The sequence below is a fragment of the Nannospalax galili genome, unplaced genomic scaffold (genome assembly GCF_000622305.1).
Source record: "Nannospalax galili isolate Female #2095 unplaced genomic scaffold, S.galili_v1.0 scaffold199, whole genome shotgun sequence".
Lineage (NCBI taxonomy): Eukaryota > Metazoa > Chordata > Mammalia > Rodentia > Spalacidae > Nannospalax > Nannospalax galili.
The window spans coordinates 2,457,859-2,471,912 of NW_008343559.1; the positions used below are offsets into that span (position 1 = coordinate 2,457,859).

Consider the following 14,054-nt stretch of genomic DNA (forward strand, 5'->3'; position numbering starts at 1 on the left):
TTCAAACATTAAAGGCATATACTACATGGCATGGCTGTCAGTGTTCTTCAAACATCTCTGAGTTAGATAAAAATAAGTTTCACAACCCATTTATTAGAGTGGTCCTCATAGCACACATCAGACTATAATAAGGACACTTCAGGGGCCTGCATGTCATGGTCAATGTTCTGCCTGCAGTAGGTTTGCAGCATTTGAAAAGTAAGAACACCCTTTGTTGTTAAGCTCCTCATCGATAGATTGATTGATTGATAGATAGATACATGCATACATACATACATACATACATACATACATACACACATATATACATGCATAGCAGTTGGATATGTGGGTGGGCAAGTGAATGAAAATGTAACAGTCATGAGTACCTATGTGAATATGCAGAAGCACCCGGCACCTAGTGGTACCTAACTTGTATTTGTTTCCCTTTACTTTTCTTTCCTTCTCATCCCTCCTCCAACTGAGTGACGTTCCATGGAGGTTTGGGGGAATGCAGAGCAGAGGGCCTTTGTCATCTGGAGCTCAAACTGAAAGCTCTGAGCCATCCTGGAGTGGGGCGATGAGATGGACTGAAGGGGCTGTTTCACAGCTGCTCCTTCCACTTTCCGTCCACCATCCCAGGTTGCGTGGGGGCTTCTGTAACATTCCTTGATGTTGACACTGCCACACACGTGGATTGCTCCTGTTCACTCCTACGAGGCAGTCACATCCACAGATCAACTTTTTGGTGCTAAAATGGGTAGGAAGTAAAGGACAAAGCTGTCTCTGAGGTGCTGATTAAATTTGACATCCTCATTCCCTGCCCACTTTCGCTGCCTGAATGCAGGCCTTTGTCAGCACATGGACCAGTAGTTCTTAGATTTTAAGATGTCTCAGACACCTGAAATTGTCTAGATCACACATCCCTAGGCTCTATAAGCCAGGGGCCCTACTTTAGCAGGTCTGAGTAGGGCCTACAATATGTATAGTTTTTAACTTTGTAACCTCAAATTATTTTGCTCAGAGATGGTCACAGTGAAGCTGGTGCTCAATAAATGTCTAGGAGCTAGGAAGAGTGACAGGGAACACTGGACATCTGTCCTGGCAGAGTTTCCCACTGGACTTTCAGAGCCTAAGGCTCAGAGTATCCTCCTAGCAGGCCAGGTGGGAGGAGGCAAGCCTTTACAGGCAGGTATGTGGCTTGTATATGGGTGGGCATAGAGGTCTTTCAGGGAGCTCTCCCTGGCCTGGCAGAGGAGAAGGAATGGGTATGGGATCCTGAGCTGAGAGCCTCATGGAGGATGTGGATGGGCCTGCCCTGCTTGGCAACCTGGGATGGACTGGCCCTGGTGTTTTATGACTTCGAGGAGAGGCAGCCCAAGGTTCCTGCAGTAATAACTAGTGGAACATGATGGCTTCCACCCTCCACTGGGTGGGGCCACTGAGGCTCAGTAGTGGAGTCGGGAAAGGGAAGCGATTAGTGGTGAGGAAGGCAAGCGGATCTGCACCAGGAGTTGGCTTGCTCTGATTAGGCCAAAGTCCTATCCAGTTGAGTGTAGTCAGGATAGGAGCTACATGCTTCAACCCAAATCCATTTTTCTAAGTGGCAGAGGAGAAAAGACAGCTCTGCCCATGAAGGAAAAACAGGCTTTTGTAGTCATCACCTAGTACCTGCTCATCCCCCACTGGGGTGCTTTTTATTTTTGTTTTTTCTGCTCATCTGGTCTGCATCTTTGGACAGTGTTGGTGTTAGAGATCTCAAATGCCTGGATCCACACATTACCTCTGTTAGGGCTGCTGTTAACACTCTCAATTTCTATGTGGCAGTATTTTTACTATTATTTTGAAGAGTGGATAGTCCTCTCTCCCAAACCCAGTCTGATGTCCCCAGGGCCTGTTACCACAGAATTATGGCACAGTTTTGGTGGGTTCTGCTAACTTCATTCTCAATAACTTCCCTGTCCTGGCATTTTTTCCTCTCTAGACCAAAACCTTAAGAGTTCTCTCCTAAGTGGCCACAGTAAAATATTAACTAGTTAAATTGAGATGTGGGGGGAAATACTAATTTTTGCATTACCTTAATTCACATTTTTAAAAGGGCATTTGGCTGGGCATGGTGGTGCACACCTTTAGTCCCAGCACTCGGGAGGCAGAGGCAGGTGGATCTTTGTGAGTTTGAGGCCAGCCTGGTCTACATAGTGAGTTCCAGGACAGCTGGGGCTACAGGGAGACCCTGTCTCAAAAAGACAGAAAAAAAAAAAGAAAAGAAAAAGGGCATTTGAAGACAAAAAGAATCTTTAATTCTCTATGAATTGGAGCTCTACTGTTGGAACAGGTTGTGGATTTTTTGACTTAGCTTGGAAGCTCCACTCTGTCCTCCAGAAGCTGGGGGAGGCGGGGGGTTGGTCCTTTTCCACCTGTGGTCATGGCCATGGTGCTACATCATTCTGGGAAGTGCAACACTAGGTCATTTCACCACCGAGCAAACATCACAGAGCATGTTTATACCAGCAGCGGCACTTGCGGCGTTGCAGGAGATAGGCTCCGCTGGGACAGCACAGGAGGAGATTGGCTCTGTTGGCTCTGCTGGGACCACTGTGGCACACGCAGCCTCCGGTTGGCTGCAGCATCCTTGTGCTGAGTGTGACTGCACCTGTGAGATCTGCTGCTTCAGAACTTTCCACATCCCTAAACCTAATGATTCATTTTGCTCTCTTTTCTATTTTTGTTTCCTAGGAACGAGTGGAATATCTCTTTCTCATAATTTTTACCGTGGAAGCATTTTTAAAAGTAATTGCCTATGGACTTCTCTTTCACCCCAACGCTTACCTCCGCAATGGTTGGAATTTACTAGATTTTATAATTGTGGTTGTAGGGTAAGTGCGGCCATCTCTTTCTTTCCTCCCCTACTCACCCAGGCCCTTTTCCCTCTGCATTCCTACCTCTGATGGATCTAATTGAACTTGCCTTCAGACACAATGAAAAGATCTGTTAAAAAATCATTTTGAATTCAGACTTTCTCCCAAGGGAGAAATTATTACCCAAGAGCACCCCTTACCACCACTCCCACATGTCAGAGTGTGTGTGTATATGATGCACATGCACACACAGACATATGTGCGTGTGTGTGTGTGTGCGCGTGTGTGTACACAGAGAAGTACATATATGTGTGTACTGCAAACCAGCATTCTGTTTGCAGCTCTTTAAGGACTTTTATCCCCTCTTCAACCATATCTAACCTAGCAATTCCCACCCACTTATGTGCTATATCCCTGAGCAGTTAGTCAGCCTTCTGGGAGCAGGCAGTCTACAGATTTGGGGCATGTTGGGGACATACACTCTGCTGCCAGACTAGTCTCCAGAATACTCATGCAAACTGTCCCAAACCTATCCTCACCTCCACATTGGGCCTTGTGCTGTGGCTCTAGAAAACCAGATTGCTCTAAGTCATTGGGTAAAGAGAAAACAGGGAGGCCTGAAAGGCTGAGGGGATGATAACCAAACCAAGACTAGAGACCCATTCCCCAAACATACTGCTCTGCATTAGAGTGCTGGGAATCTTAAATAAGAATAAGAATAAGAGTGTTCAGCCATAAATGGGACATGGGTATGAACCCCTCCATGACTAAGCTCAGGGAACATCTTGGAAGAGGAGGCAGAAAGAATGTTAGAGTGAGAGGTTGGGGAGAAGTGCTATGAAATGCTGTCATGTGAATGACACCCATAAACATAGCAGTCACACCCATAAACTCACAGCAGATGTGGTTACCTGATCAAGATCTACACAAGATCAAACTGGCCAAAATCTTGGCGTAGATGGGGTTGATGATCTCCAGGTCCACCCCTGACTGAAGAACTATTAGCAATTGACAGCCGCTGGGACAGAATCATTGACTTTTGAGGTTGTGGCCACTGGTAGGTTTTCCATGCCTCAGTGGATAGTCCCGCACCCATGCACCTATGGACAACACTAACGACGTTTACTGGGTTATTTTTGAAAAAAAAGAGAGACAGAGTTGGAAGGGGAACGTGTTAGGGAGAACATGGGGGATTAAAGGGGGAAATGGGGATAGATATGATCATATTGCATCATATACATGTATGAAATTCTCAAAAATAAAGAAAAAATTTAAAAATACAGAGCCTAATAAAAGCCTTCATAAATTTTAAGTAAAATTTTAAAGCAATGATCTTTTTAATCAAGAAGTTAGTAATGTCCCCAAAAGAGTCTCCATAAAATATTTGTTCCTAACAGGCCTACATATGCTAAGTGAAGCCTAATGCATTCAGATAAAGTGAATGAAATCTCAGTGACTTAGGTTTTGCAAAAGGGGTTACTTTTATAGCAGCTTTCACCCCAACCACAACCCCACTCCTCTGAGCTGGCTCGGTACCACTACCAGTCTGGCAGTCACCGTGGCGGCCACACTGACTCTTACTTTTCCCGAGTCAAGTGCAGGATGTTGGGAGGCTTTTATGCCAGGAGTCTTCCATGCTACCCTGGTGGAGACCTAGGCCCCCTGTGGGCTCCTCCAGAGCACCCACTGTTCATTATCTTGGGGAACACCCCATGTTTACTGCAAGAAATAACACAGGAGCACAGAGGGCCATCACAAGTGATTTCCTTGTCTCTGGCCATCTGAACAGCTCCTGAGGTTGGAGTCTCTCCTGTCTTGTCTCAGGTGCCCTGGCCAGTGAATGCTGCACTTTGGTCACATGATCATTATGTATGTTCAAGAGACATGAGGAACACTAAGGCCATTAGTTGTTAGCCAGGTCCAGATCTGGTTGAGACTGGGGAAGGGTGCGGTTCTATGAGGGGTTTCACTACTTCCACTCCTGCCAAATAAACAGTCCAGAATGAGCTCAGTAAACCTTAGTAACTGTCCTGAAGGCAAGTCGTTCCCACCCCCATAAATCCTTTTGAAATTTAGCATCTTTTTCAAGGCCCAGGTCTCCTGGGGGCCTATGACATAAGCAGGAAAGATCCTCAGGAATGTGAGGCAATGCTTCTAGGCCAGTGGAGCCTCTGTGACTTGCAGGGACCTAGGGCTAAGGCAGAGACCGCATTTCTTCTCATACTTATGGAAGGTGTTGCATTTCACCAGATGTGCCTCTGCCCATTCATGTCCTTGACTGAAGCATGGGAAGTAGACAGGATAAGTGAGGGAACTCAAATAGGAGCCTTGGAGAGGGGATTCCACTCTTTCCTGCCCAGGCCATGGGAGGCTGTACATCACTGGCCAACACTTGCCTATCTGCACCTTGTTTGGCCTGAGTGGGGTGTCTAACCTGCAGAGGCTATGAGCCTGAGGTACTTGCTCAGCTTGAGGTCTACTAGGGCATTTGGGGTATCCTTCCTTAATCCACACGAAGTCATATTTAGTAGCTTCTTTATTTTCTCTGGGGGAGGGCTTGGCCCTAGAGGCTCTCCATCCAGTCCTAATTCCACCCTGTCCTACTAACTACAGAAAGATTTCCAAGCCCCAGAGGATGTGGCTCACTGCTTTTCTCCAGCCATGCCTCCTTTTCTGACCCTTTACAATATTAAGTGGATATTCTTTTGTCCCTCTGTGATTTGGGAAATCTTCTTTCCTGTACTACCTCCGAAGCTGCTTCAGGAAAGGTTTCTTGGGGCCTCCTACAAATCGGAAGGGAGTCCGATTTGTACTGAGGAGCATGGACTTACTACCTGCTGTATAGTGTCAGCCATGTGCGCCTTCTTGTGTCTGTCATCCTGGTGGCGTATGACAAGAGGTTTTTTTCCCTCTCAAAGTGGAGGAGTCTCTTTGTTATGATGGGAAAAAGGGGCAACTGAATGAATGGAAGGAACTTTAGAGGCCTCTGTGAGCCACCTGCTCCTGCATAACCCAAGAACTGAGGGCTCTCCTCAGCACATCCTTCTTCAAGAGATTCTAGCCAGTCACAAAGCCTTCTGTTGCATCCATTGCCCTTGTAGTATGGTGGCTCCATCCCTTTGATTATCCAGGCCTGCTGGAGCCTTGTTATCCTCCTCTCTTGAAAACTCTAAAGTCTGACTGTAGAACTACCGATTGCACCCCAGACAAGCACCACATCAGAACCAAGCCCTCAGGAACCAGGGACACAAAGGGTGTTTCACCTTCACAGCCTCCAACCCAGGAGATGTACACTGGTGCTCTGATCCAACACTTTCTACCACATGTTTGAATTTTCTACTCCTCCAAAATTAAAAGGAGACCCTTAATAAAGTACTCCAAAGCTGGAGCAGGGGTTGAAGGAGGAGAAAGTCTTGGATAACTGCTTCTTTCACTGAATGATTATTTTGTGAACATCTTGTCCTCTAGTAAGTATAGTGCTTTCTTCCATGAAACACTGGGAATAAAATCTGGACTGAATTTGGAATGTTATTTGAACAATTTGCAAACTAGTTTGTTTCCTCGGGTTTTAGGGACCTAAATTTCAATGGAAAGAACTTTTCCCTTATGGACCCACTCCCCCGGTCCTGGCACCTTTCATCTGAGACTCGGGGCCTATGAGTCCAACATACCAAACCTCTGATTGTCAAGCCGAGTGAAAGAACTAGGAGGCTCTAGATCTGGTCTGGTCACGGCTGCCGAACTTCTCTTTTTTTCTTTTTGGGTATGTGTGTGCTGGGGTTTAATCCAAGGTTTTGTGAACATTAGGTAAAAATTTTTAATGCTACAGAACCCTTATTTGAAGTCTTTTAAATTTTTTAAAATGTTAATTTACTTTTATGTGTATGAATGTTTTGCCTACATGTAAGTACACCAAATGCATGCATGAAGGCCAGAAGAGGACGGATCCCTTGGAACTAGAGTTTCCGACAGTTATTAGCTACTATGTGGGTGCTAGGAACTGGAACTCAGGTCCTCTGCAAGAGCATCAAGTACTCTTAACTGCTGAGCCATCTCTCTGAGTCCCTGATTTGTTTATTTTTATTTTCTATGTATGAGTATTTTGTCTGTATATATGTAAGTGCACCTGTGCAAGCAGTGCCCACTGAGGCCAGAAGAGGATGTTGAATGCTCTGGAACTAGAGTTAAGGATGGTGTTAACCACCATGTTGGTGCTGGGAACTGAACCCAGGTGCTCTGCAAGAACAACCATTGCTCTTAACCACTGAACCATCTCTCAATGCCCCTCCACTTTTATTTATTTTTATTTTATGTGTATTAGTGCTTTGCCTGCATGTACATAAGCCCTTATTCAACGTCTTACCCCAGGCAGCATGTAATACATGCAAGAGGGAAGATGTTCTGTCACACTGTGGTCAGGATAGCCCTAGCCATTCGGCTCTGGCCCTGACACTGGAGCTGCCCCTGCCCTTGAGGGTTTCCATGGGAGACACTTTGAAAATCTTTTATCCAAACCAGACCTTGTTTCCTGACCCTTCCTGGCTCTGAGGTTCTGCAAAACTAAGCCTTCAGTTGCACCTGGACTCCTGTTCCCTGGGGCATGAGGGACCAGTTCCCTGGGGCATGAGTCATTTAAGGAGGTCAAGTCTATTGCTCAAGATCCAGAGTTGCCTTGGCCATCACTCTGCTGGCTGTGATACAGACACCCATTTCTAATACTGGGATTCTTCCATGATCCCAGGCAAGACTAATTCAGACATGTCACCCAACACACTCTGCTGACAGTGATCCCTAGAGTCCTTTGTAGATGTAAAGGACAGAAGTTGCCTATGCTGGGGTTTTTTCCCCCCTATTTTTTTTGGTTGTCATTAGATGCCTAGAATTCTGGGTCATCTTTTTCATGTGTCTTTCTGTCTAAACCCTCACTTTCTCTCCCTTTCTCCTGAGACCTCCCATTGTACCCCCTGTTCCCCTTAGTCCCACCTACCCAGGAGTCTGCAGATAGTCTGGAAAGGGCCAGATGATAACTGTCAGAATGAGAGCTGTGGTCTGTCCGCACTGCTCAGTCTGTCACTGCAACAGGAAAATAGCAACATGTAAATGAGTATGTAGAACTGCATCACTATAAAACTTTATTTGCAAGCAGGTTTCTCCCCCACCTCCTTCCACCCCTGCCCTGAGCTCTCAACTTTGTTTAGGATAGTCCTTTTCCTTTCTGACCCTCCCCAACACATTGCCTCCCCACCATTCCTCAGGAAGCCTCCCTGCACTCATAGGGGAGGGGCTCATGTTTCTATTTTCAGACTCTGTCTCCCTCTCTTAGCCCTTGTTTTGCCCTCGGTGTCATCAGACTGTCTTTCCCTCTCCTTATCACAACGCCGCTCATCTGACTTGCTCCTCCTTGTATGTAGAAGATGTGGGCTCACCCGAAGTCTCCTCAACACTCCCTGCACCTGCCATTGTGCTGCCAGGCATTTCTCAACTGGGGGGAGGGCTAAAGTGTCTTCCCCAGGATCCTATCCTAGTCACTGTTTTGGTTTCTGTGATAAAGTACTGACCAAATACAATTTGAGGAGGAAAGGGTTCAGTTAATCTTACACTGTACAGTCCATCACAGAGGAAAGTCAAGGCAGGAATCTGGAGACAGGAACTCAAGTAGAGGCTACAAAGGAACACTGCTTACTGGCTTCCTTCCACTGATTTGCTCGGTTACTTTTCTTGTATAACCCAGGCCCACCTGCCCAGGGACAGCACCACCCACAGTGGGCGGGGCTCTCCAACATCAAGTAACAGCTAAGAAAATGCCTCAGAGATATGCCACAGGCCAGTCTAGTAGAGGAAATTCCTCAACTGAGGTTCCTTCTTCCCACGTGACTCTAGTTTGTGTCAAGTTGACAAAAACTAACCAGCACATTTGCCCGCTTGTCAGCTCTCCACACAAGCACATCACTATTAAACCATAACCTTTCCTTTCTTGCTCATCCCCAAGATCACATGTTAATATCACAATACAAAACATAGTACAACTTTGAAAGTCCCACAGTCTTTAAAAACTCAAACACTAGAAGTTCAGCCCCCTCAAAATAACCAAAGTCACTTAACTATGGGTTCCTGTAAAATTAAAACTAAGTTATATACTTCCTTATTCCCAAATGGAAGAACCAGGGTACAATTACGAACAGATCAAAGGAAAACCGAAATCCAACAGTATGAAAAGTTCAGTGTCCAACATCTGGGACTCACTCGTTATCTTCTGGCTCTAAAAGACTTAGGAAATTCCACTTCTCTAGCTCTGTCATTTGTAGTGTACACACACACACACACACACACACACACACACACACACACAGCTTGTCTTATAGGATCAGATTGGCACCACCCCATACCTGCCACTGTCCTTGGTGGCCCCATATCCTGGCATCTCCAGTATTCCAATATGCTGGATTCTCCACTGCAGCTGAAGCTGTAGCTTTAACCAGTGACCTCTCCTGACCTCCCATGATGCCAACCCTCAGCTTCTCTCCATGGTCCCTTCAGTCCTGGAGTTTCCACTGCAACTGAGGCTGCACCCTCACCAATGGCCTCTCGCAGCCTAACACTGTGCCAAGGCTCAGCTTCTCTTCATGGCCCCTTCAATTCTACAGCTTTTGTGCTGCCAAAACCAGTACCATGTGGGAGACTCTTATACATTACCAAGTTTGGCTTCCAGCATGGGATGCAGCCTTGGCCCTCCTGGACTACAGCTTGTGTGTGCTGACCCTGAGGAAATAGTTCCTAGAAGATTTCACCTCAAAGATGCTGGTCTCTTATTAATCACAGCTGATTTTTCAGCACCAGCTGGCCAGCATCCATTGTCCCAGTAACGCAAAGATTTCACTTTATTGGTACGGGTGTCTTGTTAATCACAGCTGTGAAGTTTAGGAGGGAAGCAAAGACTCTGTTATAGCTGTTCATGTGATATTTTGAGTTAAGAATCTGATTCCCTCCTAAACGTCACAGGTAGTCTCCAGGGTCTTCATTTCTCTCAACATTTTGATCTTCTAAGCTTCCTGTTAAGAACAGCCTATTAAGCTACAAACACCCAATGGCTTTTCCAGCCCAAAGCTCCCGAACTTCCACAGTCCTCCCCAAACAACAAGTTCAGGTCTGTAAGAGCAGTATCCCACTCTCTGGTACTAATTTCTGTTCTAGTTTATTTTCTGTTGCTATGATAAAAATACTGACCAAAATCAACTTGAGGAGGAAAGGGTTTATTTGGCTGATGGGTTGGAGTCTGTCATCGAGGGAAGACAAGACAGGAACTGAAGCAGAGACCATGGGGGGAAGACTGTCTATTGGCTTGCTTCCCCTGGCTTGCTCAGCTACTTTTCTTATACTGCCCAGGCCCACCTGCCCAGGGATGGCACTACCCACAATAGCCTGGGCTCCCCTACATTGATTAACAATTAAAAAAAATGACTCACAGACATGCCCACAGGCCAGTCTGGTAGAGAAAATTCCTTCACTGAGGTCCTTCTTCCCAGGTGATCTAGTTTATGTCACGTTGACAAAAATGAACACAGATACTGCCTTCCATCCTACTACAATTGCCTATGCCCATGTTTGTAGCCAGTATTCCTGTCATGACTAATAACTGACATGCTCCTCCTGACCACATCATCTCCTAGCCTACCCCCTCTTGCCTCTAGCAGCTCATTCATCCTGCTGTCTTCTCTCCGTACCCCTTCCCTCTCCCACTCCTGTCTGTTCCACCTGCCAATCAACTTCGGACCACTCTTCACCATTACAGCCACACTTCCAGGGTCCCTTGGCTTTCTCGTTCCTCTTTCCGCTTGCCTTGCTCACCTGGAAAAACACAGCAACCCAGACGTAATCCAATTAGATGGAAATCATCTCAGTACTGAGGACAAATAAATATGTAAAGCTGAGCAGAGTTTCATTCCCCACTCAAGCTGGCCTTTGGTGATACACAAGAATCCTTTCTCAGGTCCCCACTCCATCCCCTCTTTATTTTTTTACGATGATTCCTCTGTAGCTTCATCACCCTCTTCAGAATTCTAGTATGCCCCTCCCTTCAGATTTCTAGCTGATACCCAGGGAATCTTTCCCCGAGAAAAGATGCAAACAGAAGGCAACTCTCCTCTGTCTCCATACCACATCTATACCCTTATAATGTACCTTGCCAGGTCTCTGAGAGAAAAGCAGTGCCCAGTATCTCTCCCTCCTTTCCTACCAGAAGGTGCATTACCTTTGTTCAACTGAACCGTGCCCCGTTTAAAGTATCTTCAGTGTGCCATGCATCCCTTCCTGCCCCCAAAGGACCTAAGTCCTTCTGTCAGTCATTCCTTCTCACTTCTGCATCATCGGGCTGTCTATCAGATGACTGCCATTTCCAAAGTGCTGTGGTACCTCTCAGACAAGCTCTCTCATGCCACACCCACTTTGAGTAACCACTCTGTTCACATTTGCCACAAAATTCCTCAAAAGAATTGCCATTGGATAACCATTAGCCACATATGGCCACAGCACTAGAAACGTGATTGGAATGAACAGAGATGTGCTGTAAGTCTAAAATATACAACATAGTTCAAAGATTGAGTACAAGACAAAGAATGAAGACACCTGTTTTTAAATTCATTACACCCTGAAATGAAATACTTTAACAATGTTGGGGTAGATTAAAATGTATTATCATAGTTGATCTCACCTGCCTTTTAGAAAGGTTAATTACTCACTTGGCTCACACTTGACTTGTGTCATATTTCTTTTGGACAGGGCTTTCTATTCCGTCTCCAGCTTCTACATTCTCTTCTGAGCCTATATCCTGTGCCTGTGCCCCATCACTCCCCAGATCAGAAGTGTTCTAGGCCTCAGTGGCCTTCATCGTACCAAATGAAATGGTCGGTTTCCCATGCATATCTGTGGGGTCTGAACACTTAGCCGTTGCCTTCTCGCTTTCCACATTCTCCATGGAGCACCACTTGTTCCAAGTCTCCTGCCACAAGCCACTTCTTGTCAGTCTCTTTCATTGATCTGTCCTCTATTTGCCTCCTCAGTGTTGGAGGACCCTATGATTCAGTCCTTTTACACACAGTTCCCATACAGGCCTTCTGTGGTCCAACCCTAAATACACTGTATATAGAAAACATAGTCGTTGTTGTTGTTGTTCTCCATCTTGCACCCTCCTTCAACCTCTAGATATGTGATACCAACTCAGAAAACCATCAGACAAACAATGATCAGCTCAGATCAGAGAAGGTGACAGCAGAACTTGGATCCCACACAACCACATCACGCCCTTCCTGCTGCTCCAGCCCAGGCTGTTGGAGTCATCTCTCACCTCCCAACCAGTGCAACAACCAATCCCACTGGCTCTGTCTTAAAATAAATTCAGTATCTGACACTCACAATCTTCAAAATTACTCCTTGGCCTGAACCCAAGCTGTGCCACTGGAGCAGCCTGCTCTGGCCTTGCCCATTCTTGGCACCACTGGAGCGAGTCATTAGTTCACTTACGTTGTGTCCCTTTCCTAGCCAAGGTTCCCATGGGGCCTCTCCTTCCCATCCAACTTCATCTCCCATTTGTCTTCTCTGTTCCCATCGCACGGGCAGTTTGACGGCCTCTAACTGTCACGGTGCACCTCCCAGGTTCACTGCCTCAGCTCATTCCTCTTTGGTGAATGGTCACCACAGATAGCTGCAGGGGCCACACACTCAACTCTTTCTCTATGCAGATATTATCGAGCAGAGTTCCCTTCTGAGCCTCCCTCTATTCAAAGAATGATCTCTTGCCCTTGTCACGGCCAGCCTTTCCTCTTTCTGTGTATCACAGCCTGTGCAAGGTCTAGTTACTGACTACTTAGACTCTGTCTGTTTCCCTCTGGGGATGTGAACTCTTCAAGGTCAAGGTAAGCCCCTTCTTCTCCAGTGTCTGCTACAGTGCCTGTACACAGTAGGTGCTTGTGTTTGTTGGAGATGTGCACATGCCAGCACAGACACATTGTCAGAGCAGAAATCTGTACATCTTGCCTGTGCTGGTGTGTTCTACTTGATGCTTCTCTCACTGACCTGTCAGTCATTGACTGTGGTGTGAAAGTCTCATAGGTTTCTTAGGCCATTTATTTGTGCCTTGGAACAAATCAAAGTGAAGGGGCCATCAGGAGGATGGGGAAGGTAGGGCATACATGATTCCTGGCACTCACGGGAGAGAAGCTGGATTTTGTGGCAGTGACGACAGCACCCCAAAAGAGACAACAAATCTCTCCCCTGCTTTCTCCCTGTGCCTTTGCACTTGTGCTAAGACCTCCCCACTCATGAAAAACCAAGTTTGCTCACACCCTTTTGACTGAAGAGGGCCCCTCACCTCACTCTGCCCTTTCTAGGCCCTAGTAAGTTCCTCCTCCCAGGTGTGGTGATACCTCTTGTAGCCCTTTGTGGGCCTTCAGCGGCCTCACCTATAGCACACTCTATCAATCCAGGCCTTCTGTGATTAGAGCCCAGCTGGGCCACTAGCTGGAGACCTGATGGCTCCTCTCTCCCCTCTCTTTCTAGGCTTTTTAGTGCAATTTTAGAACAAGCAACCAAAGCTGATGGGGCCAATGCTCTAGGAGGGAAAGGAGCTGGATTCGATGTGAAGGCACTGAGGGCTTTCCGAGTTCTGCGTCCCCTGCGGCTGGTGTCTGGAGTCCCAAGTAAGTAAAACCCTTATTCCTGTTGACAGTGTTACCTTTCCAAGTCTTCCTCTTCCCTTTGATAACCTTCCAGGAGCACTGTGCAAAGGAACCTGGTTTCCCATGGATGGAGAGTTTTCTTAGAGATGAATCTCAGTTCTGCTGCAGAAGCATCAAACACATAAGGCCTAGCTTTTGTAGAGCCCCAGAAAAAGTTCCCAGTATCACATAGCCAAAGGAAGACAGCCTGAGAGACAGGATCCCTAAGTCTGTGTGCACCCCGTGTGCCAAGATACAAATGAACACATCTACAGCCTGGGGCACAGTGAGCTAACCCCTAACGTGCCTTAACCCATGAGATTATCTCTAATTTCTGTATTTGTTCCAAGGAGTATCAGGAGAGCATCACTGGGTGTTCTGAAAGCTCTGTCTGGCCTTTTCCACTCTCCACTTTTCGTATCCAATGGGGTATCCCAGGCTGCAGAGCCCTTTTCAGAGACCTGACATTGAGAGAACAGGTTTCTCCCAAGGAATAAAGCTCAGCTCT

At 46.5% G+C, this 14,054-nt stretch overlaps 1 protein-coding gene across 1 annotated transcript in view; it reads left to right on the forward strand.

Moving 5' to 3' along the window:
• Positions 1–14,054, forward strand: part of Cacna1c (calcium voltage-gated channel subunit alpha1 C) — a 617,044-nt gene that overhangs the window by 378,737 nt on the left and 224,253 nt on the right. The window contains 2 exon segments of the mRNA XM_017799802.2: positions 2,716–2,855; positions 13,389–13,528. Of these exon segments, the coding sequence (XP_017655291.1) occupies positions 2,716–2,855; positions 13,389–13,528 (280 nt within the window).